This window comes from Neolamprologus multifasciatus, chromosome 5 (genome assembly GCF_963576455.1).
Source record: "Neolamprologus multifasciatus chromosome 5, fNeoMul1.2, whole genome shotgun sequence".
In the NCBI taxonomy this organism is placed as follows: Eukaryota; Metazoa; Chordata; class Actinopteri; order Cichliformes; family Cichlidae; genus Neolamprologus; species Neolamprologus multifasciatus.
This window is the reverse complement of record NC_140443.1, coordinates 3598204-3623843: the sequence shown is the minus strand read 5'-3', so window position 1 is coordinate 3623843 and position 25640 is coordinate 3598204. Positions and strand designations below refer to the sequence as shown.

Here is a 25640-nt window from a genome sequence, read left to right as displayed (position 1 = left end):
TCTCAAATAACACTGGAGTGAGAACAATATGATGGGAAAAAGGAGACAAGAACATTTTCTCACTGCTTTATCTATATTTGCTTGCTGCCACTTCCCCATCAACCTTATGCATGGAAATATCACCAGTTAAACAAAAACAGTGTTTTTAAGTAATTTATTTTTGCTCTAAACAGTGATCTTGTTGTGTTAAACTAACCTCAGATGTCGTAAAAAGTAGCACCCACAGCACATCTGTTTCATTCTCCCCAGTAAAACATACCAAGTAATCTGAACCTCTAGCTGAGGTTTTTCTGTGATCCCTGTAAAATGCAAATCATTCAATATTGGCACAAGTGACTTAGAAGACAAATGCTGAAATCGTTTGTAAATTGTACAGTCTGTCAGTCTAACTGAGTTAGTAACTGAGTTACAATATTCTAAAAGTAATTAATTACTTGAAAAAAATTACTTGAAAAAAAATGTTTAACCCTCTGGGGTCCAGGGTATAATTGGCCAGTTTTAACTACTTTTGATTTTCCCTCCACATTTTACCTTTAAAAACTATTTATTTACCTTGTTTGGTATCATTGTTTTCAGCACAACCTCACGTGTCTGAATTTACAGTTATGTTTTCATTTTGAAATACTGTATTAACACAGTTGATCTAAAATCAGACAAAAAACATAAAAACAGAGTAGAAAAACTTATATTTTTTACTGTAACAACCACAAACATGTTTAATGAATCATATTTCATAACTTTAAATGCAAATATAAATTGTCAATTTTAAAATCATATGCACAAGTTTTGCAAACAACAAAGTTATTTGCATCCATTTACCTTTTTTCCTTTTTCAAATAACCATTTCACACTATTTACATAACAATCAGCTGTTCTGCATTCAATAAGATGCCACACAGATTATTTGTGCCACTCCAAAAAATAATTTCTGTCCACTATAAAGGAGAACATCACAGCCTGATACCTGCAGGTCTGACAGCAGCAGGTGTGTCACTCCTGTTTCTACCTGGAGACAGCAGTCGCCTCATTGTTCTGACACACAACACAAAACTATCCACAACACTACACACTAACTACACAAGACAACACATGAACTACACACAGTAGCGGTTTTTGATACGTCCGACACGGGCGGTTGCCCGGGGCGGCATCGTGGTGGGGGGCGGCATCACGGGCATCGGCAAAAAATAAAAAATGCTCTTACTCGTGCTGCCCCGACATCAGCCAGCGCATACTGGGAATGTCATAGGCACCAATCGGTTTTCTATCGCCCATTTGCTGGGAGTAAGGGCGCCCTCCGTTTGCGAGGTGCGCCTGCTGCTTGCGGCACAGGGAGGAGAGGGCGGGGCGGCGGGGGATTCTCTGGTGGCTGGAGCAGCGTCTAATAACCAACAATAATATGATACAGACTTATAATTTGCACCGATGTTTTTTCGAAATTCTATACGCGAAAGGTGAGCGCGAGAGCCCTCGGTGCGCCTGCTCGCTGCTGAAGTCAAAGTAAACTTTATTGTCATCTCTGCTACATAAGTCCAGTACATAGAGAGACGAGACGACGAGGCTCCAGTTACAGCAGTGCAAGTAAACCAACAATAAATATAAGAAGAGTAAGAAAATAAATATACACTTTAAGATCAGGGGTAAAGGGATCAATAACAATTTAAAATTTAAAATTTACAGTTGATGATTTAAAGTCTCACACAACCCGTCGAAAGGGGAGGGGCCCTGCTGCTTCCAAATAGAGCACATTTCATTTATAATGTTGTAAATCCAAGTCCATTATGTATTCATGGTTTGAATCCTGGGTTGTGTGAAATCCCAGAAATGCACCTTAGACAAAGTGAATCTGTGAACTAAGGTGTAGGTGTGTTAGGTTATGTTGTGGTGATCCTCGGGTTGGGGGATTTGTGTTCATACTGGAGTGCAAAATTAAAACCAATGTAAGATGGACAAGAAAAGTTCAAAGCCATCAGGTGCTCAGTTTAGAAAAAATAGAAAAGAAGACAAATGAGCAATGAGCGTCAGAGGGAGTGCTCGCCCAGGGCGCCAAACGGGTTAGGACCGCCACTGACTACACGCTCCAAACACGCTAAACGTCACAAATCTCTCACATCTCAAAACTCGCTCTCTCTCTTTTCCGCTGTCTTTCTCTCTCTCTCTCTCTCGCCGTCACTCCTAAAACTTCCCCTGTTTTTTTTTTTGTTTGTTTTTTTGCTCATAAGCAGAGAGTGCTCGCTGCGCTGTCCTTAGACAGTAAACGTGACAAAACTACTGAGGAAACAACGAACAAAATATTGTTTATCATGACTCTGGTTTTACTGGCCTATCAACACAATTTAAAAACTGGTATATATCACCTTGTTGCTTTGTCTTTAAGTGGTCATGTGATTGGTTTACCACGACTACTTTATTCTTCTTCAGTCAAACAGCAGCACTCATGCGATTGTTTTGCCCCCTTAGCTCCAAGTGTTGTGCTAGACAGTGATCGTGATTACCGTCCGCGGGAGCGCGCGCAGCTGCTTGAAAAAAGTAACGCCGTTTTTCCCAGCACTGCAGTCTGTGGGAATGTTAAAAGGATACCAGGGAGGTGTCTCAAAAGTGTTTCAATAAGGAGAGTTCACTTAAAAGAACATGATTGACTGACATAGAGAAATGATTGTATTTGGCAGTCAGACTCCAGCAGCTCATCATGGCAGAACACAATCCCAGCAGTGATAAGATTTAGGACAGGACCCCCCAGAGTCTAGGTGGTGGTGGTGAGGATGTAGACTGAGGTTTGGATGGCTCCAGCTGAGGTGGGTTTGAGGTTGACAGGGGTGGATTGCATCAGTGAGAGTCTGAAAGGGAGAATGACGGAGAGTGCAGATTTAAACCAGTGGAGGCTCAGCATCCTGATGTCATTTTATTAAAAATGATGCTGCTATGTGTATTTAAATAAAATTTTCTGTAATTTTTATTTAATTCAGTTTGAGGTAAAGGCTTACTCTGACTTACTGCAACATGAACATTATCAAGGCTTTTTTGCTGAATATGGAGTCCTTTTAAGTTAAACATAACCACGCAGAGAATAAAGACATTTCCAGTTTGATTTAAAAATAGATTTCCTTTCAAATCTTGGATTTAACCTATTTTTATCATTTCCAAATATCACAAGATTCCACTAAGAAATGTGGGAACTGTGATCATAGAAATATTACAAAATTGTGTGAATCCTGTCACTATACCAGCATTTATAAAAGCACAAGGACAAACAAGAGACGCATGCAAGCAGATTCATATTTTGTAACCAAAAACATCTCAAGGAAGGAAATGTAGACAGAATTTATCTACGCAACAGAACCGCAAGTTTCATCTTATCAGACTGGTTTCACAACATGTCGAGCTCTACGTCAGCACACTTCCTTTTCAGTTTGTTGCCAACATTTTGATACACTTGTTTTGCACCTCTTTGTGTTTTTTTAATTACTATACACAATTTGACATAAATCAGTTAATGTATTTCATATTTCTTCACAGACCTTATTTCTGTTTTGGCTTCAACTTGTCGACTTTTGAGTAGAGAGGCTCCTGTGGAGGTCTGAGTGGGTGTGTGGCAGTCGACGTGGTCAGACTCGTGCTGTGCTTCACAGTCGAATATTTGCAGGCCGATGAGCTGGGCGTGAGGATCAGTGTCTCAGCAGCAGCTATGTCAGAGCTGATCGGAAAGTTGATGGTGGAGTAATGGAGTGAGGCGGGATGGTTTGTAGGATGATCGACCGTGAGATAAACTGTGTTTGTGGCATTTTCTGAGCCTGGACTCTGGAAATGCTCCTCTATTTCTTCATAGATATTGTCCTTGCCAGAAAGAGGAGAAGAAATGACAGTTTGAACTGTTTATGAGGTTTACCATCAATCATTATCTGTACATCTTGAAATTCAAATTGGTGTTGCTAAAACTGTTAAGCAATGCTTAGTTCAGAACGCTGGCAAATAAAATGCAATGAAAATGGTCAAAAAAGCGAAACCAGGGATTTCTAATCATGTATCCATTAAATCAGTTCACTATTTTTTTACTTGGGAGAGCTTTCAATCAGTCAGTGTTTGCAGGTACACTCTGCTGATGATGTGGCAATGACTCTACTTTCATGTGTATTCTCTGACTGGTTGCTGTTGTTGCTGCAGGGTGCTGGCAGCTGCTAGGAAACTGCTAATTCCCTGGACACAGTGGACTAGAGAGGTGTCAGTGACCCCCCTGGCAACCACAGGTCTTTAGTAAAAAAATATGCATTGACTGATTGGTTGGCATGTGGTTGCTGGCAGCCAAGTATATGGTCCTGCATCAGAAAGCTCCCTGTGATTGCATGGATCATAGCACAGTCACAGTCACACATAGTGCACCATTCACTCACATCTTTGATATTCTGTGATGTTGCTTCACTTCCTGTATCCTTTGAAGGTGAAAGGCCTGAGAAATCAAGAAGAAACAGAACAACGTAGATTCATTTCAACACGTCACTGAGCTGAGACTTAACTAGCTCCTCATTTGACATCTGTCAGGATCCAGTGTGTGTGTTGCTGTTTGGCATATTTTTCCACAATGGAAGCTCCGATTCTCACATCCAGCTTCCCTCAACTACGGCTCATCTCTAGTAATAACCTGTCAGTATTTAAGGACAGATACCTTTACTTTCCGCCAGATTGTTAGTACCACTATAGTGCTGGTCGGCCTCCTCTGTCACTGGTCCTTCTCGCCAACTTTTTACCTGCTAGAAACTAACCACCTTAGACATCTTAGATCTGGAAATCTCACCTGTCTGCCCCCCTGCTCACGGCAACTTTCTGCCAGATGTATGATTACATATCGGTGTAAAAATGAAGGTAAGTGATAAATGAACTTACGTTTGTAAATAAGGATCAAAACTATCACAACCATCAGCAGCACTGGCAGCAGAAAAGCCATACAGACGATCAACACCACATCAACGCCTGCCTCAGAAAAAACAAAAAGAGTCAGGATGACTGGAAACTGATTCACATGCGATCATCACACAACACTGTCGTGACGTCATGAAAATGTTTGTTTTCTGCGAGATAGTAAATGTACACTCTCACCAAATTTGTTCTCATGTGGATGTGGAATACTTCCTTGTGTCAGACATTGAAGAAAAAGAGAGTGTTCAGAAAGTCGTATGTCTTATATAACTGAAACAACTGATGTTAATATGCAAAACACACAATTTTGAATATTAAGTCTTATTCCTTTAAGAAAAAGCTCAAACGTTTGGGGTTTTTGTTTGTTTTGAGACAGAAATATTTTGAAATCATTTTTCACATCCTGCACAGCAACATATCGTCAAAGGTTCAGCAGTACAGACATTAGACATTATAATAACTTCTCTAAACTAAATTCTTCTGTTGCAGTAAAGCAAGTTACAGAGAGTTTCAGATATCGTGCAGATTAAACTTAAAGATGTTTAAGGCTGATGGACTCTAGGACTTGTTGTAATAAACTAAAAGCTAGACTAGTGCCCTCCCCAGGTGAAAACACTGACGCTGTGAACATGTTATATGTTTTCCTTGAATATTAAGATACGGAGCCAGGCAGGGGACATGGGAGAAAAAAAAATTAAGACGGACTTTTGCGAGATCTCGCAAAACTAACTCGGGATCTCGCAAAACTTTTGCGAGATCTCGCAAAACAAACTCGGGACCTTGCAAAACTTTTGCGAGATCTCGCAAAACAAACTCGGGATCTCGCAAAACTTTTGCGAGATCTCGCAAAAGTTTTAGCCGCATTCTTCCCATTAGCTTGAAGCTAACGGGAGGTCGAGACCTCCCGTTAGCTTCGAGCTATCGGGAGGTCGAGACCTACTACAGCCGGGAGGAACACCGCTTTCCCGGCACATCGTGCCTCGACCTCCCGGTCGGCTTCGAGCCAGCGTCTGAAGAATGCGGCTAAAACGTTTGCGAGATCTCGCAAAAGTTTTGCGAGATCCCGAGTTTGTTTTGCGAGATCTCGCAAAAGTCCGTCTTAATTTTTTTTTTCTCCCATGTCCCCTGCGAGGCTCCGTATTAAGAAGACTGCACTGTGGGGGAAAAGTTTTTCTAAAAAGTATTGTGCTCTGAGATTTCCCCTTCATATTAAATATATATAGGAAAATGAATGTTCATCAAGATAAACCTGTAAATATTCACGTCACACCTCTGCAGGTGGTGAAGGTCAAGGTCAAATTTATTTATATAGCACATTTCAAACAGCCGATGCTGCACAAAGTGCTTAACAATATAAAAATGGCATTAAAAAGCAACAATGTAATACAATAATAACAATAAAAAACAGTAATAGGACAGTAAAAGAATTAAAACAATAACTAAACTAATTCAAATAAGACCAAAATACTTGGGTCATAGTGTGTTAAAAGCCAGGGCATAGAAATGTGTCTTTAGTAATGATTTAAATTGCTCCAGTGTTTGTGCAGATCTAATATTTAAGGGGAGACTATTCCAAAGTCTGGGACCTGCCACAGAGAAGGATCTATCACCACGGGATTTGAGGTTAGTCCGTGGGATGGACAGCATTAGTTAGGTGGTGAAGGTGGTGCAGGAAGACTGAAGCATAAACAGCAACAGCCTCAGAGGTTATTACATTCATACAGTGAACTTTGTCAAGTGCTTTTGTAGAATAGACTTTTGCAGACTTTGTAACCGATGCAAATGATGCACAGGAATTATTCTTTGTTACTCACCTATTAATTAATCCCTTGACCTCACTTTCACTAGTTCTGATCCAGACCTTTCAGTAGCATTTGAGGTGTGACTGAGCAGATTTGTACAGCCTGCTATGTGGTGCACGCCATGCAGCTAATAGAATGCTAGCATTAGCAGTCTGTTAAACTGCTAATAAGCAGATGTGCTTCTGTGTGTTTCACTGTTACAGCGTACGGAACACACAACATGGTGGCACCCAAAACCTTATCAGTCAGACTTCAAAAGTCTAGAAACCAATGTATGTTTTTAATACACAGTTTCTGGTGTCGATCATTATCGATAATATTGATGTTAAATAATTAACTAAAGGTCTTGACTGCACTTTTAAGTATAAGTTAGTCGGGGTGGGACATCAACCTTTTAAAATGATGTCATATTTTAAGGAAATTTGGGATATTTCTGATGACATGTTAGAGAAAAGGGAAAATTTCATCATCTGCTTGCAGCTTGTAGGCTGCATATTAGGGCAAATATAATTAGGACATTTTTCACTTTTCCCAAGGATTTGCTATCACTGATGACACAATATATGGAGGACTTATGTGGTGATGCAACATAAGACAAATGCAAAGACAAAAGTGTCCTAGCTTAAGTATAACATTTTAAATGCTGGTATTTTGTTACTAAAGCTTGCCTGCACAGGACTGTCACACAGTAAAATGTAAAAGAAACTTTTATTTATGATGTTGTTTTGTAACCAGTACCTTAAAGCCTTTCTTAATTTCTATCCATTGTTATGTGCACTAGGGAAACTAAAGACGTGATGTTGTTATATCACAAAACATTACCCTGCTATTGCTGTTAATTATGATTGTAGCATAGCCCTAATACTCCACTTATAGTCCAGGAGAAAACAGTCTGTGTTACCTCACATTTCCTTTTGATTTCTGACTGACGACGAGCAAATGTCTTAAAAAGTGACATATTTTCTTTGATAGGTTGATCTCGACAGTCACCCACACAACAAACAGCACAACTTACCTACAGTCAAATTAAATCCATCAAAGAAGTCGTCACGTGTTTGATTGTGTTTGTGAGGGACTCTTGCTCCACACCAGTATATCCCACTATCGTTTGCTGTTACTTCTCTCACTGTAATGTTGATACTCCCGTTGTTCTTTTTCATTATAAACCTCTGTTTCACGTCAGGCTCTGTGGTGGTTACTAGCTGTTTGCACACAGTTGAATCTTCTCCTTTGCAGATGAATTTTATACATGAGGAGACATCCTGGTTGTAGTTGCACTGGTATGTGAAGTTCTGCCCAATAGTTTCTGTTACAGGTTGAATATCTGAAGACAAAAAGACAAATATTTGCCTTCAGCTTATCAGCCAGCTTTTATCATTTAAACCTGTGATACTGAACATGTGGAATACTCACCTATAACTTTCAGGTGTACATGTGTGTGTGAATATCTGTAACTTCCATCACTTGATTCCACTGCACACACATAATCACCAGCATCCTGCGAGGCCACATGACTGATGGAAATGTTAAAGGCACGGCTGCTGTCTGTGAGAGTAAACTTCCCTTTTGTTGATAAAATGTTCTCACAGGTATAATGGTTCTTTTTACAGAAGAACTTTCTGTGGGACTTGTAAACATCTGGATAATCACATGTGATGGTGCTGTTCGCTGTTCTGTACACGCTGAGAAATTTTCGCGAGCAGTTTACATGCTCTGTAAACAAACCAGAGAATTAAAGCAGTTTATTTTAAGGACTTGTCGTGTTTCTTTTATGTTCAGGTGACTTTTTGAAATGTCCTTGGCTGTATTACTTTGAATAGATGGGGACTCACTAACTGTGGAAATGTTTTAGAAAAGTTCGTACTGCAGCTCATGAGCCAGAAAAAAGTTCCCAGTGTTTCCTAAACTCCTGTTTTGTTCTGCATCGATTTTTTAATCAAATATTCTGATTTCCTGTGTGTGCCTCGTCTGGTGTCTGACACAAGGATGATGATATTTCTTACCAGTCTCCAGTTTTCCTTCCTGTATGTCAGATGGGAAAATGGATGGATGGAAAACACACCTGTACTCTCCAAACTCTCGCTCTTTAACATGTCTTATTGCAACCCTGAGATTTTTATTTTTTGTATCATGGTAGAGGAAAAGTCTGCCTTTATCTTTATCTTCCCACACGTCCTTCTCAGAGCTTCGTACAGATGTTCTATTGGAAAGAAGTACTTCAATATACTGATATTTGTTATTTGTTTCAGGATATTTGCAGGTGATTTCAGCCCATCGATGCTGACACGCTCTCACTTCAGATTCAGCCTCACAACCTGAAAATGAAAAAAATCTCTTTGTAAGAATCTGGAGCTGCAGCCACGTAGTCAAAGTCAACATTAATTTCATGCATGTTTGTTCTTGACATATATGAGAGAAATACAATTTTTAACACTTCTTATACCACAAAGATATTTGTACACTAAGACCTGTTTTTGATTTGTTGCCTGGATGATGTCTCATCCATGTAACTATTTAAATTCAGTGTTTGTTGTAGCGACAGACTCGGGCTGCTATGTTCAGATGGTACGACCCGAGATTATCCAATCAGACGTTTACTTCCTAAAAGCTTTAATAAACAAGGCGGAAATGTGTTACGTAAAAGAAAACAAATGGTGCACATAATTAATGTTAACATTTTTAAGATGGTATATTTTATTAAAGTGCATGAGCACAATTTTAGTTTTTCTATTTATATATTATATATGATTAAAATGGGATTGTTTGCTTGAGTTGTAAAAACCTTTTTGCCATTTTTAAAATATATGAACAGACTTAAAAAGTAAGAAATTGAAAAAATAAATAATAAAAATAAAACGCTTAAACCAATCGAAAACACATAATCACCAGCAGCATATTTATTGTAATGTAACATTCAGTAGTCTGTTGTATTAACAAGTGTTAGTTATCTTTTTACCTGTCAGTGAGACGATGAGTAGTAGCAGTAACATCACCGTGCTGCGTGTCGATGCTTCTTTAAGAGTCTGATGTATCCTCGGCTTGTTTGCTTTCACTGGTTTCTCTGAGACTCTCCGGGGTTGTTTCTTGAATTTCACCCGTATGTGACTTAAAACTTTCTCGCCCCGCCTTCCTGTCTGTCCTTTTTAATTTTTTTCCTTAAACACAGCTCCTCCCTCTGTGTAACTTACTTCTTTTGATTGCCAGTAAACAGGAAATAAATGCTGTGTGCGTCAGTGTGAACGAGTTGGTGAAAATTTCCCTGGTTGAACTGGAAAGCTGATTTAGATACTTTTTACATGTTTTTATGGGCAGCATGAAAAATCTGAAGCATTTCACATATTTAAGATTTTGTCAATTACCGGCTAAAAAAGTACAATTATGTTCTGGAAACAATTAATGAGCCATTTAAAGATACATTAAAATCAGTTTCAGTGTCTTATTATGTGTGCATTACAATGCATTAACAAAAAATGTAACTAAATTGAATATTTTTTCATGACCAAAACAAGAATTCAGTGTTGGGATGATTCAGACTCTTAATGCTTTATAAAATGTCCCTCCCGGGATCATTAGATTGCACATTTGATTTAAAAAGAGAGAGAAACTGCAGGTTTGGACCTTTTTAGTGATCCAGGTCTGCAGATTTAAGACCTCTAGTTTTAAAAGCTGTTTTTAACTAAACTAAAAGAGTAGCTGGTTTTGCTTATTGGGCAATGATAGATTACATCAACAGCTTCAGCTAACTGTAATCTCAGAGATCATTTTGTACAAAAATAAAAGCCTGCTTCGTTTCCCTTCATATCACAGACCCACTGGGGCTAAGACAAGAGTTTTTTTTAATACCTCTTTTTTGAGATAATTGATACGCTACTCATATTGCATGTAGTAATTTATCTCAAACACACAAAATTAGCCTCCACCCTTCAGTATCAAACCACTTCCTCTGATGTTTTCTGTGGTTTACAAGAATGTTTCCTTTTACACGTACAGGTTCAGGGGTTATTGGTTCTATGGCTAAAAGCATATTAATAAAAGCAAAGATAAAACGTGCATGATCACCATCGTTTCATTTAATGTACATCTCGCACCAGGGTCACAGGAAGCTTGCTGAGGCCACAGCGCGTAACAGCGACTAACATTACTGACTCAGTGACTGCAGACTTCCACACCTCTTCTCTCATTATCATCAGCAAAAACTGCACCTGCAGCTTTGAGGTATTTCCATAGCTGAACAGCTCCTGTAGGTGTAATGTGTACAAGACTTGTATTTGTTGTCCATATCGGTTAGCTCTCATGTTTTTGCAAAAATTGTTACTATCACAGTCTCTTAAAATATGTTTGTTTGTTGTCTTAACCCTTTAAGACCTACCATAGAACCAAGTCTGCCAGAGCTTATATTATATTTTTACATGCTGTGGAGCCATTTTTGGGAACATTTCAAGTTGATATACATCAATACAACCATTATAGTCCAAATTTTCATAATATGTCTGCATTAAGTGCATAGAAATTACATAAATTGCAAAAAAGTGCAATAAACTACAAAAAAATTGAAAATCGTTTTTGTTTTTTTAACATATATTTCTAGTTAGAGAAATTTAAGAGGCTTATCCCTCAAAACTGTAAATACAAAAAAGTTGCACAAAATAGTTTCCCACCACAGGAAATTTATTTTGAGTGTCTTCATAGTTTTATTTTTGAAATACACCAATTTTTATACACTGCAGGAAAAGCGAAAATAAATATTATAATGCAAATTTGCAAAAAAGCAGCATATGCATCAAAGTAAACTATTTCCAGCAGTGCAATATGAGTCCTAAGCATCCCAGAAACCACACAGAAAGTCATAAAGTCAAACATAACTTTTAAAAACACCAGTATAGGCTCATAAGGCCCTGATGGTAAAAAAACTACATTTCCGCGAAAATGACATCACTTCCGGTTTCGGGCAGGTAATGGCGGACATGCGAAAGTTCGCTCTGACGTCTATTCCAAAGTAGGAAGTGTTATGAACAGCTGATCGGATCGGCAAAGCGTGTTTCTGGAATATTATGTTTTTGTTGCTGCAAGTGCTTTTTATGCAGTCTTTGCAAAGTTATATGTGGAAGGAAACTGTGACCGAGGACAAGCTGATGGCATAAGATGTAAGTACAACTCCTCCGGTTTCATATGCAAAAAGAATTATTGCGCTAGCTCACGTGGTTGCAGAGCTACCGGGATTTAAAAATAGTTATGCAAAACAGAGCGTGCTGCTCTGACCGGTTTTAAAGGGTTAAAGGAATATAACATGAAAGACAAAACAGTTCATTTATTTTTATTCATCTAATGCTATTTAATATCCACTCTCATGTCATCAACTTACAATAAAACCAGCAGACATTAATGAAACTTTAACACTACATGATCACAACTTTAGAAAAGCAAACAACACAAACTGCACAGTAGAGAGTTCCAGTCTCTAACATCCCAACAAATATCTATATTATTGCAATGAAGAAAGCAAATTCATGTTTGTATTCATGTTTGCATGTGCATTTTTATTGTTGTTTTTAATGTGTTTTTTACCAGTACACATTCAAAAATCACCCGTCCACCCCTGACCCCGTGGTACTACTAGATCACTGTGGTAATGATAGAGGTGGGAATCACCATACATCCCACGATACGATATTATCACAATACTTAACGCACGATACGATATTATTGCAATTTTTAAAAATATTTTGCGATATTCAGATTCTGTACATAAAGGTAAACTTTATCAATATTCATTTTCTCTAATATCAAAGTCTCACACTCAGTCTTTCTCTCATTTCAGTTTGATTGTTGACAAACTGAACGATTTGTATTACAGTCTAGTCCAACTTAACTGAATCAACCATCTGGTACAATTATAGCTATTCTGAACTATGCAGTTTATGAAAACTATGCAGCCCCTTCAGCAACTGAAGAATTTGAAAGTAAATTAAAACAAAATATAATTTTACATTAAATAAAAAAGTTTTAAACTTAATTAAAATAAAACATGTCTTAAATTAAAATAAGTAAACTGTCATGTTTATTGCTGCCAAAAAAAAAGTTAAACACATTTGGACAGTGAAGGAATGTCAGGATTCTTGCTCAGAAAAAGGATCAACATGCTCTGAAGTCAGAGCACAAAAACCTTTTTGTAACAAAATATCGATTTCTGCTGTCCCTGTATCCATACATTATTAGCAAACAAAACATCACCATACTACACAGTATCGATTTTTCCCCCCACCCCTAGGTAATGAGTTAGCCTAAAATCAAAAATAGTCCAGTGGATAACAGTGTGATGATGGCATAACACAACACAACATGATTGTCACAAACAGGTCAAAGCAGGTAACAAGGAGGCAGATTCTTATTTCAGCAGAGCACACGGAGCGATTTACGTATCGTTTTTTATAGCTTTTTTTTTAATAGCCGCCTATAGCTTGCCCAGGTAACATCAAGGTGTTTCCAGGCCAGTCGAGAGATATAATCTCTACAGCATGTCCTCCTCCCGGTGGGACATGCCCAGACCACCTGACCCAGGAGGTGCCCAGTAGAAGTTCAGAAGCCCGAACCACCTCAACAACTGGCTCCTTTCAATGTGAAGGAGCCAGCCACCCATCCCGATGGCTGACCTCTTCACCCTATCGCTAAGGGAGAGGCCAGCCACACTGAATATATGATACAGGTGAGCTGCTGTGTGCCAGTTTTTGTATTGTTATATGTCATATTGTATTATTTAATTATTATTGAATTATTATCTTCTGCCAAAACAGTTTGGTTTAATGTGGGAAGTGGAGAAGCAGCACCTCAGTGTTGTTTCTGTTTTATAATACATCTTGAGTGTTTTCATTTTTATTACAGGAATAACTACACGAGTCATCTGATATTTTACATATAAAATATCATCAAAACTAGATCTTAAGTTGTTATTTCACCCACCGTACCAGCACTACAATAAAAACTAATCCCTTCTGTCTGCAGATTCTGAAACTGACAATTATAACTACAAACTGTAAACATGAAATAGCTTTATTGCCTCTAAAACTGAAAACGTTTTACAGAGTAGTGACAGACCTGATAACAACAGCAGTTATCATTATAAACAGGAATTATGAAAAGGGTGACGACATATCCTCCACTGTGCCCAATGTTATAGTTTCAGTCAGCCTGCGTAAAGACAACAGGATGTGGATCACATTAACGTCACTGAGCAGCAAACACGTTAAAGCAGATCTAAGCACAAGATGAGTGCAACAATTTCCAAAATTATTTTGACTCAGCTGTCCATCTGCATCTAAAGGTCAAAGGTCACTCTTTCGAGGATGCCAATGTTCACATTTTGGACAGAGAGGACAGATGGTTTGAAAGAGGAGTGAAAGAAGCATCTATGTCCACTGTGAGCGACCATCTTTGAACAGAGGCGGTGGTTTACGACACCAACTCTCTGCCATCTATAATCCAGTTTTGAGTTCCCTTCCCAGACGCCTTAACGCCCACTCACATCCTGGACCATCTGACCTCAGGAATTCGCATGATAAGGTGGAGCCAGGTTTCACAATGAGCTCACCTGAAACCTTAGCTGATTGTGACCTACACCCATTTTCACACCTTGGCTCATGTGATTAGGTAGAGGATCATTAGGGGGCCTTTGTCCCTCTTTGGGGGGAAACTCCCACAGTGGGACTCTCCACCATGTGACCCTAGAACTGAAGAAGCTTCTCGAACGAGAGGTGAAACGTCTTCAAGCGACTTACAGAAGGCCAGACGCTTTTCTTTCCAAGCTCCTTAGATCATACCGTGATGTTACTTATCTTTTTTTTCATTGGTCCATGATCATCGCTTATAGCTTTTAGTCATTTGCAAAACTTTTTTTTATTATTTTTGTTTACTCAGTTCTATTAATAATTTCATTTGTGTCCACTATGTTGTTTTTTGTCTTCTGTCCTAACTTTACTCTTTGACACTAATGTCCATCTTTCTGGTTAAATGTAGTATTTGTATTTGCTTGGTTGTCAAAGCCCTTTGCACCCAGTGTTTTTAAAGATTTTTAGATAAGTAGAGTAAATTACAGTAAGTTACTTTTATTAGTTCCATTATGGTCTTGTGATGGTCTCCATGCCTCCCTGACTGACCTAGTTTCAGGCCATGTGTTTGTGTTGCTGTCTCTCCCTCTCTTCTGTCTGAGTTCTCATCTCCCGCCCGTGGCCCCGGCACCTGGCCTCATCAACCACCTGCCGTTGATCTGTCTGATCGCCTGAGCCACTATTTAAGATGGTAAATAGCTATTTATTTAAATAGCTAAGATATTTAAGTGTTCCTTGTCATCATTTTGTCAACTAAAGCTCATTAATATCCTCCAGCACATCAACAGTGCTAATGTCATTACCCCAGTCAAATGTACAGCGCGAGTAATGTCTGCATGCTCATTGAAAACATTCTCTTATGCAATCACTTGTAGCTCTTTTCAATCAGATATTTGATTGTCACATTTCTACAAACATCCTGTCACTATAAACTAACATGAGATAATATCATTTGGTCGAAATAGTCCCACCTCGTTCAGAGTTATATGAGGTTAAATCATAACTCAACTTCCTCAAAGACGAATGATCTAATGATCTATCCATTAAACTAAACCAAAGAGGTGGTAATATTAATTTTATCCGGAAAAAAAGAGAAGCATTTTGGATATTCTGTTTTACGAGTCTGCACCCTAGAGGTATGAATGAGGATTTTTCTATCAATGAGTTTTTGTGAACTGTACCCTTTTTTATTCTTTTTTACCAGTTACTTTGCTCTGTCAATCATTCTCACTTCTATTTATCTATTTCTGTTTATTTTTCCAGTAAAAGAGGGAGTAAGTAGTCTTGTTTTAAGTCTAAATTTGAGAGACATAAATGAGGACCTCTCCACAAATGTTAATCCATGTGATGATGTCCTCTTGTTTGTAAATCTAACTGCTGCACTGACTTCTTTTTGAATTAAATGTTTTTTCTTTGTTATCATTTTTTGTATATTTGTAATATTCTTTTTATGTGTTTCATGCATGTATTTTAAGACAGGTGTGGATTATGTCTCCTCACCCCGTCTTCATCGTTAATGACTTAGTCCAGTATTTACTTGGGCGTGACTTAACCAATTAACCAATACTAACCTGGTATATGTCAGCTGGTTCAAACCTTGAAAGTAGGTGAAGTTGTGCCAGAAATGTTTGCTGTGGTTGACTCATAACTCAAATATTTGAGGGTGTGATTTGAGAAGGAGGAAGTGATGGAGTAGAAAAAGATGGTGGTGATTAAAATAGCTGTGGTTTTAAAAGAAGCACATATAAGCAGTCCCATGACCAACACACAACTTTTTAAAGCAAAGACAGAACATTTGTACACTTTCAAGACACAAAAATGATAGAAAGTGTACGTTTGTATCTGTTTACAAGCTTTGTGTTCATTATCAAAGCCAATTCATTCAAATTCACGAACTGAATTATGAAACACATTTAATACGCAAACAGCTGGAAGAAATAAACACAACTCGATCTGCTGTTTGTCAAACCAGGATGACACTAATCTCACGTATAAACTCTTACAGACAAATCAAGCACATAAACAGTTTTCTCCAATATTTCTGCACCAGGGGAGAAAATTTGAAAGTAAAGACTAAAAAGCATCACCAGGTTTGATCGTTTCCCTTATTTGGTTTGAGATTTCATCTTGAGTGTGGATGAACAAGTGTGTGTCAGAGTGTGGTCACAGTGGTTAGCACTGCCTCCTCATAACAAACTATATATCATCAAGTATACGAAACTAAATGTTGTCTACATTTATGGTTAAAATGCGTCTTAGTACTAAAATGGTCGGTCAGACTAGTTTGCCTTTGGCTGTTTGTCTCTCGGGTGTTTGGCGTCCATTGTTGTTTCTTGATCGTTCCTCTTCTCTGACCTAAAATTTTGTTCCCTCATCTCTCTCTGTCCTTCCCTTTTAAGTTGATTTTCTCACCAAACCTTATTGCTTCTTCTTGATAAAGAGGAAATAAGTGGTGGAAATAAGTATAAATAACAGGAAGTGTGTGGCACAGTGTGACAGAAATAGACGTTTAGTACTTTCATAGAAAATTATATTATTGCGAGGAGAATCAGTTGAGTCTACACAGTTCTCACATGCAGCCTGAAACTCTGACTTCCACAGAGAAATTATGGAATTGATGACAAAAAGATAATAATGACACATCCCCCACAGTCTGTATTTATGTCCCAACTTTACATCATCAACAGAACTGTAAAAACAAACTAGTGCTGATGAAGTGACCAAATAACAAACAATGAATCTCAATCCTGAAAAGCTGGTTTGTGTGTCAAACTCACACCATCACTTGTGTTGATTGTTTTCATGTTATGTGGGACTGCTGACCAGTTCACTCCCTGAGTCACCGCCCACTATTCTGACTGGTAGAGAACGGTGGATCGACCTGTCCGTGTGGTGACACAGTTAGCTTCAGAAGTATTTGTGCATCACATTTTTTGTACTTTTGTCTCTGTAAACCATCACATTCAACTGTAAATATGACAACAATTTAGATGTGATTGAAGAGCAGACTTTAATTTGAAGAAATTTCCCCGTGTGCCTCATTTCCATTTTAGTATCAGCTTAAATTCCCCTTCACTAACTGTGCTCTGAACTGGTTTAAATCAGTGTCTGTCACTACTTCAGCAGTAACAACTGAATCATTTTCAGACACCTGTGCCGTTCGGGTTTTCCTCTGCTCAGCCTCATGTCCAGGTGCAGAGAGCCTTCAAACTCTGCATTGGGCTGAATGAACTGTGTTCAACTCTGTGCATCATACCACAGCATGGTATGACGCAATAACTCAGGTCCATTGAGACACAATGCATTTCACTGCTGATGTGAACTGGTAGATAATCTGGCAGAAGTCTAAGACCTCCGAACAGACGAATACTGTCACAATAAATGTGAGACTTTCATCTAAATAGCTTGGTTTAACCCTTTAAAACCGATTGGAGCAGGCACGCTCTGTTTTGCGTAACTATTTTTAAATCCTGGTAGATCTGCAACCACGTGAGCTAGTGCAAATATTTTTTTTGCATATGGAGGAGGAGTTGTACTTACATCTTCTGCCATCAGCTTGTCCTCGGTCACAGTTTCCTTCCACATATAGTTTTGCAAAAACTGCATAAAAAGCACTTGCAGCAACACAAACATAATATTCCAGAAACACGCTTTGCCGATCCGATCAGCTGTTTGTAACACTTCCTATGTTGGAATAGACTCAGCGCGAACTTTTGCATGTCCGCCATGACTTGCCCGAAATCGGAAGTGACCATCAGGGCCTCATGAGCCTATACTGGTGTTTTTAAAAGTTATGTTTGACTTTATGACTTTCTGTGTCGTTTCTGGGATGCTTAGGACTCATATTGCACTGCTGGAAATAGTTTATTTTGATGCATATGCTGCTTTTTTGCAAATTTGCATTATAATATTTATTTTCATTTTTCCTGCAGTGTATAAAAATTGGTGTATTTCAAAAATAAAACTATGAAGACACTCAAAATAAATTTCCTGTGGTGGGAAACTATTTTGTGCAACTTTTTTGTATTTACAGTTTTGAGGGATAAGCCTCTTAAATTTCTCTAACTAGAAATATATGTTAAAAAAACAAAAACGATTTTACATTTTTTTGTAGTTTATTGCACTTTTTTGCAATTTATGTAATTACTATGCACTTAATGCAGACATATTATTAAAATCTGGGCTATATTGGTTGTATTGATGTATAGCAACTTGAAATGCTCCCAAAAATGGCTCCACAGCATGTAAAAATATAATATAAGCTCTGGCGGACTTGGTTCTATGGTAGGTCTTAAAGGGTTAAATCCTGAAACCCCAAAGTAATCACATGATTCCTTGCTAATTTTTAACAATTGTGCAACAGACATGTTCCTCACAGAGCTGATCTTTTTTTCCATTTTCATTTTGCCTGATAAGTGGAGGATCTACTTCACCAGTCTGTGTGGTTCGGTCACGGTCAGGTTGTCTGGACATTTGCTGAACTTCACAGCAGAATACTCACAGGCAGAGGACCTGGGTATCACACTGCCAGCTTTTTCAGACCTCACTTGAAAGTTGATGGCAGCGTAATGTGGTGAGGCAGTGTGGTTTATGGGATTATTGGCACTGATGGAAATCGAGTTCACTGCATTTTCTGGGTTCTGGAGGTTCTCCTGTCTCTCCTCACGGATACAGTCCTTCAACAATAAGCAGAAAACGAGTTTATGTCTAAACACTATCCATAAAAATTGTTCCTATGTTGCCAGAAACAAAAAATATACTTTTTTTTTTTACAATTTTTTCTACTATTCAGCCTTGAATAACCATCAGCTGATATTTTTTTGTCTTGTTGTAAAGTCTGAGTTTTGCAGACATTGGAGAGTTTACATTGTTGTCTAGACTCACGTGTGTTTATATTATGTTTATAATGAAAAAATAAAACAAACAGTTACAAGAAGAGTGAGAGATTATTGAAAGCTAAAACACTGGGCAGACTGAATCTCACAACCTTTTTCCACTACAACCTATTCCACTGACCTAACAGCACAGCAATTATAGGATTATAGTGTAACATGATGACTTGGAAAGTCCAAGTAAGCAAAGTTCACCATGTAATAAATAAGAATTTACAATAAACCTGCAGAAATGTCACAAACGTTAAGAAAAAACTTTAACATCCGTCTGTCGACTGTGTAGTTTTTGCTTCATAAGGAAGACGACGGAGCCTTTAGCTGTCAGGCTGGATTAGGTGACCCTCAATCCTCTCCCAGTTATGCTGCAACAGGTGTAGGCTGCATGGGGTGATTCCCATGATGCATTGAGTTTTTCTCCTTCAGTCAGCTTTCTCACTCACTATGTGTTTATACACTTCTCTGCACTGAATCATTACTTATTATTACTGCTCATTGAATCTCTCTTCCACAGCATGTCTTTTGTCCTGTCTCCCTCCCCTCACCCACAACCAGCTGTAGCAGATGATCTCCTCTCCCTGACCATCGTTCTACTGGAAGTTTCTTCCTGTTAAAAGGGAGTTTGTCTTTCCTACTGTCGCCAAAGCGCTTGCTTATAAGGGGCCATCTCATTGTTGGGGTTTTCTCTCCATTACTGTAGGGCAGGGGTGTCAAACTCAAATACACAGTGGGCCAAAATTCAAAACTGGAACAAAGTCGCAGGCTAACGTTAATATTTATTGAAAAAAAAATCTTCCTCTAGATATAAGAATGAATCTTTTCTTATGGACTCAAACAAGTTTTGCTGAAAAACTGAATATGGAACAAGCAAAGCTTAATACTAAACAATATATATATATTAGCTGTATAATACCAGTAGGCCAGCTCTAATAGTAATTTGGCATGGCTTCGCGGGCCAAATGTAATTAGGCTGCGGGCCAAATTTGGCCCGCGGGCCAGAGTTTGACACCTATGCTGTAGGGCTTTATTTATAATATAAAGTGCCCTGAGGTGACTGCTGTTGTGATTTTAAACTCAGTTTTGATAAATAAAAGTAAAAAAATCAATCATTTCATCACAAACCTCTTTGACATGACATCCTGCTGCACCATTTCCTAAAATAGCAATCAAGCAGAATTAGTTATTAGTAGTTCATAGTTTGGTTTTAATTTAAATCTGGTTTAACTAGGAATTGCCAAAGACCATTAATTTAATGAAATAAAACTGGGAACATTCTTACGTTTGTAGATGAGGATCAGTGCTATCAGAAACAGCAGGAGCACAGCTACAGACACAGTAACACTGACGATAACCTCTGAGCCATCTGTAAAATAAAAGAAAGACCAAAGAGAAAAAATTAACCCACAGGTTTGTTTTTTAACCATCCAGAAGGTCTCTGTTGAGGAATTTTACAAACATAAAGTTTGAAAATATTAATAGTGTAAAACACTGAAAACATTTCAGAGTGATACATTAAAAAAACAATATTTTTTCACAGCTTTTTCTAAACTGGACCTCGACAAAATACTTAAAACATGTCTTTATCCTTTGACCTCACAATAAAGTTATTTTAAAATGATCTTCAAATGTTTCTATTAAAAGAAAAATGTTTTGTTGCAAACATATTTATAATTTCTAGCATTCTAGCATGAGTGGAAAGGGCTGTAGTTACTCCAGTCTTTAAAGGAGGCGAGCGTGACTTGATGTGTAATTCTCGTCCAGTTTCCAAACTCCCTGTTCTTTTGAATGTGCTTGAGAAGGTTGTGGCAGCACAGTTAATTGATTACTTAGAGACTAATCTACTGCTTCATCCAATGCAGTTTGGTTTTAGACCAAAATTTTCCACAGAAAGGGCAAATTGCTATTTTGTTGAAAATATTAAGTGTAATTTAGATAATGGTAATGTTGTGGGTGCAGTGTTCCTTGACCTAAAATAGGCTTTTGACACTGTCAGCCACGACATACTTCTTTCCAAGTTGATAAAATTTGACTTTGCAAAGCAAGCAGTTGATTGGTTTGAGTCCCATCTTCACAAAAGAGAGCAGTGTGTGAGGGTTGATAAAGAAAAGTCGTCCATGTTGGAAAACAGAATGGGTATTCCCCAAGGATCTGTTCTTGGCCCATTGCTGTTTAGTTTGTTTATAAATGATTTGCCTGCCAGTTGTCCAAAAGCTAGCTGCCAACTTTATGCAGATGATGCAGTTATACACGTACCAGCTAAGTCACCTGGCGAAGCAGCAGACACCTTAACGGCACATCTAAAGCAGCGGTCCCCAACCCCCGGGCCTCGGACCGGTACCGGTCCATGAGTCGTTTGGTACCGGGCCGTGAGAGTTGAGGCTCAGGTGTGAAATGTATAGTTTTCAGGGTTTTTATCGGTTTTCAGCGTTATTTTGTTATCGTTTTTATCGTTTACTCGGTTTTCCTGGGTCTTTTCACGTGTGTTATGAATAAATCTTATTTTTTTCGGTACCGGTACTAGTTTTATTCTGTTGTATTTATCCGCGACACCTTAAAGGCCGGTCCGTGAAAATATTGTCGGGCATAAACCGGTCCGTGGTGCAAAAAAGGTCGGAGACCGCTGATCTAAATGATGTCCAACAATAGCTGGAACATAATCATCTTGTATTGAATAAAGAAAAAAAAACAGTTTCTATGTGTTTTTCTATTAGGAAACGAAGTTCATCTGATGATTTTAAAATCAAGTTAAGGAACGAAGAAATAAAAAAGGTCAAAGATTTTAAGTTTCTGGGAATAATCTTAGATTCACATCTTAAATTTGACAAGCATGTAAAGAAGATTTCTAAGACGGTCAAGGCTAATCTGAATTGTTTTACGTTAATTCGGCACTATATACCCACTTCAGCGGCTCAGTTATTTATGCATTCGATGATATTCTCTCATTTTTCATATTGTATGACAGTTTGGACCCAAGCAACACCATCTATAATTCAGCCTGTGGTGTCCTTATATAACCAATCTTTAAAAATAATGGATAAAAACTGTTCGGTGGCATCACTGTCACATTTTAAAGAAATATAATCTACTTAGTTTTAAGAGTTTTAATCATTTGTGTTATCTTAAATTAGTCTTTAAATGTATAAATAGGATGGCCCCAGAGTGTCTCAATAGATACATCCAGAGACAAGATAGTAATCGTATTACTAGGAGCAAGGTGAACGGCAACTGCAAGCTATTATATCGCAGATCTACCTTTGGTCAGTCAGCTTTTTCTATAAAGGCCATCTGTGGAACACACTTCCAACTGAAATCAAATTGATTACAGACATCAGATCCTTTACATTGAAGGTTAAAGTTTAAGGGAAATCAGAGATGTAGCCATTTTAACTAATGATTTTAATGTTATTTGAATTTATTGTCTATTAACTGTAAATGTATTTATGATGTTATTTGGTTTTATGAAAGTGTATGCTTTATTGTAAAATGTATCTATTTTGATTGTAAGCCCAACAAGGGACAATTGTTGAAAATTAGCAATAGCTATAAACTTATGTGCGTTACATCAGTTTGATGTTTGTACTTGGACTATGTTAAACTGCACTGTCCCTTTTAAATAAACAAATTCAAGTTCAAGTTCATTTTTGTAGTATTGGGAGTAAATTCTCTGCCTTCTGTGTTCTTATCGTAAAGCTCTTCAGTAACATGTAACTTCTTCATTTACATCTGCACTATGACGTAGTATTTTAGTCATGCCCTGATATAAAATTGAAACATAAGAGGGTGAAGATGTGAATTACTCACCTTTAACCTCTAGATGTATTTGTTGAAGTAAAAACTCTTTGTCACTTGATTTCACTCCACACCAGTAGACTCCAGCATCCTGTGAGGACACGTGACTGATGGAAATGCTGCTGCTGCTGTTTGTTGACATGATTCTCCAGTTTGGCTGTGGAGAAGGGCTTTTTGGTAAAACGTTCTGACAAGTGGAGCTATCCTGTTTGCAGAAAAAAGCGGGCTTGTATTTGCCATCAGGAGAATCACAGGTGATGGTGGTGTTATTGTTTCTGTATGCAGTTTGATTAAATGGTTTGGGGCACCCATCTTTATCTAAAGGGAAAAAAGAAAACCAAGATAAAACACAGTAAAGTGTGTATCAGATATTTTACTCTTCGTTACATTTATCTTATTTAACATTGCAAATCAAGTTTCTTTAATGGGACCAAAAAAAACACAACTTCGTACCAACTTCAAATTCTGTGTCTTTGGATTGTTTTCCGTTGCTGTCGGCATTATTAAGCTGCTTGATGATCAACTTGCCAGGATTTATTTTGTTTTTTTGAGGAAGATTAACAACTTTTTCCATTTGAAATCTTCCATGTGTTTTTGGATTGAAGATGAATTTAACCCACTCTTCTTCGCAGGGCGCTGCTTCTGACATCCGCTCACAACCTAAAGACAAATATTCACATCATGTCAGACGTCAAAAGTCACACACAGTTATTTATTTTAATGTCTCTTATTACATTTGTTTTAAATGGCCAGTTTGAGCTAAATTAGTTAAAATAAATATAAATGCATAATTATGGTGTATGACAAAACATACAGGTGTTTTATTTCTTCTTGTTCAGTTTCATTCTTTGTGAACAATTTTGAAATGTTGTGTTTTTGTGTTGTAGCTGTGCCTTTTAGCTCCATATATAACAAATGAATTGCAAAATGTCTGTCAAGGTTCTCAGTCATCCAGGTCATTGTAGTATAAGGAGTTTGGAAAGAAAAGCGTCTGGACTTTTCTTGAAGATGTTTCATCCGAGAAGCTTCTTCAGTTCTAAGCCAAGCTTCATTTGAAAGCCTGATGCTTAGCCTCGTCTTACTTGTTATCATCTATCGTCCACCTGGGCCTTACACAGAGTTTCTGTCTGATTTCTCAGACTTTATATCTAATTTAGTTCTGAGCTCAGATAAAATAATTATTGTGGGTGATTTTAACATTCATGTTGATGCTAAAAATGACAGCCTCAACATGGCATTTAATCTGTTGTTAGACTCAATTGGTTTCTCTCAAAATGTAAAAGAACCCACCCACCACTTTAATCACACTCTAGATCTTGTTTTAACATATGGCATAGAAGCTGAACATTTAACAGTGTTTCCTGAAAACCCTCTCCTGTCTGATATTCCTCAACTCAACAGTTACTGTTTTATATTTCAGAAAAAGAGGGAAAAAAGCACAATAATAAAAGTTTTATTGTCTAACACATAAAAACAACTGAATAACTGTGTTATTCTCTCAGCATTTTAATCTGTCTGCATGAACGCATGCTTCTATAAACTCATATAGTTATCAGTCATAAACACAGTACAGAAGCACATCACTGAAACTGTACTGACTATATAGAAAACTGTACTGGAGGCAAAAATGTATGTTGTAATAAATGTTTCCATAACATGATGTTTTAACAGTATAGCAACGACTAGCATGTAATACCAGATACGACGTGTTAGAAACCTTTTACCTGCCATCAGTGAGAGGATGAACAGCAGCAACTTCATCTGTTGTTTTTGGATTCTCATCTTCAAATCTTGATTGTCTCCTGAGCTTGACTGATGTTAGTGATTTTCTGTCTCTCCTCACCGTGTTTTATTTTTAAAAAGAACTCCTCCCACCTTCATATCTCATTACTTTGCGTCAGTAAACTAGATGTGGTTTGAGTTTAAATTAACAGGAAGTCCACAAAACAGGAATAGCAGTTCAGAAAATTACTTTATGAGTTGTAACGAGAAGTAAAGGCTTTTTTTCTTTGTTTTGGGGGAATTTTTTAGTTGAAAAAAATCTTTATTTAGTTTTTAACTGATGCAGTTTTTACTGTGGCGTGGGAGAAATGAAGACAGTGGTGGTGATGACTAAATAGAAATTAGGAAAAGAGGCTGACTTTATATATTTTTAATAGTGTTGCACCATCAATTTAAAATAACAGGATATGACTCACATGATTTTGCAGTACAGTCTATACTAGAATGACTCTGAAATATTTGTGTTGTAAATATGCTTTTAAAAACAGAATTCAGTGATTTTTAAAACCTGTGTTGCATCACATCTTTTCATGTTCAGCAGGCAGGACAGGACCCAAACACAAGAGGGGAAACTGAGAGCGGCAACTTTACTGCTGTAGGTATTTCAACACTAAAAAAGATCTACTAGGAACAGACTCTGAACTAGCATTGAGAAAACACACACAGCATACGTGTTGGGAATAACGCTGTTACTTTTTTCAGTAATGAGTAATCTAACTAATTACTATTCCTATCATTAACCCTGTTACCGTTACTAACAAGAAAATGCGGTGAGGTCGCGTTACTATTTTTCAACAAACAAACGGTTGAAGCTGTGATCAGCTTACGGCACCTTATATCAGATGTAGCTGTGAGTAATCTGGGCG

General features: G+C 37.8%; 1 protein-coding gene across 1 annotated transcript; it reads right to left on the bottom strand.

Annotated features, from left to right (window-relative positions):
- Positions 1 to 836: 836 nt before the first annotated feature.
- LOC146517820 (uncharacterized) lies at positions 837 to 23658 on the bottom strand. Its single transcript, XM_085159256.1, has 13 exons — positions 23446 to 23658; positions 23005 to 23310; positions 20483 to 20566; positions 20326 to 20357; positions 18862 to 18990; positions 9670 to 9847; positions 8717 to 9028; positions 8127 to 8426; positions 7708 to 8037; positions 4879 to 5013; positions 4389 to 4444; positions 3519 to 3834; positions 837 to 2837 (listed from the first exon to the last, which is right to left on the bottom strand). Exons 1-12 carry the CDS (start codon positions 23639 to 23641, stop codon positions 3520 to 3522), a joined length of 2373 nt encoding a protein of 790 aa, XP_085015382.1. The 5' UTR covers positions 23642 to 23658; the 3' UTR covers positions 837 to 2837; position 3519.
- Positions 23659 to 25640: the final 1982 nt, after the last annotated feature.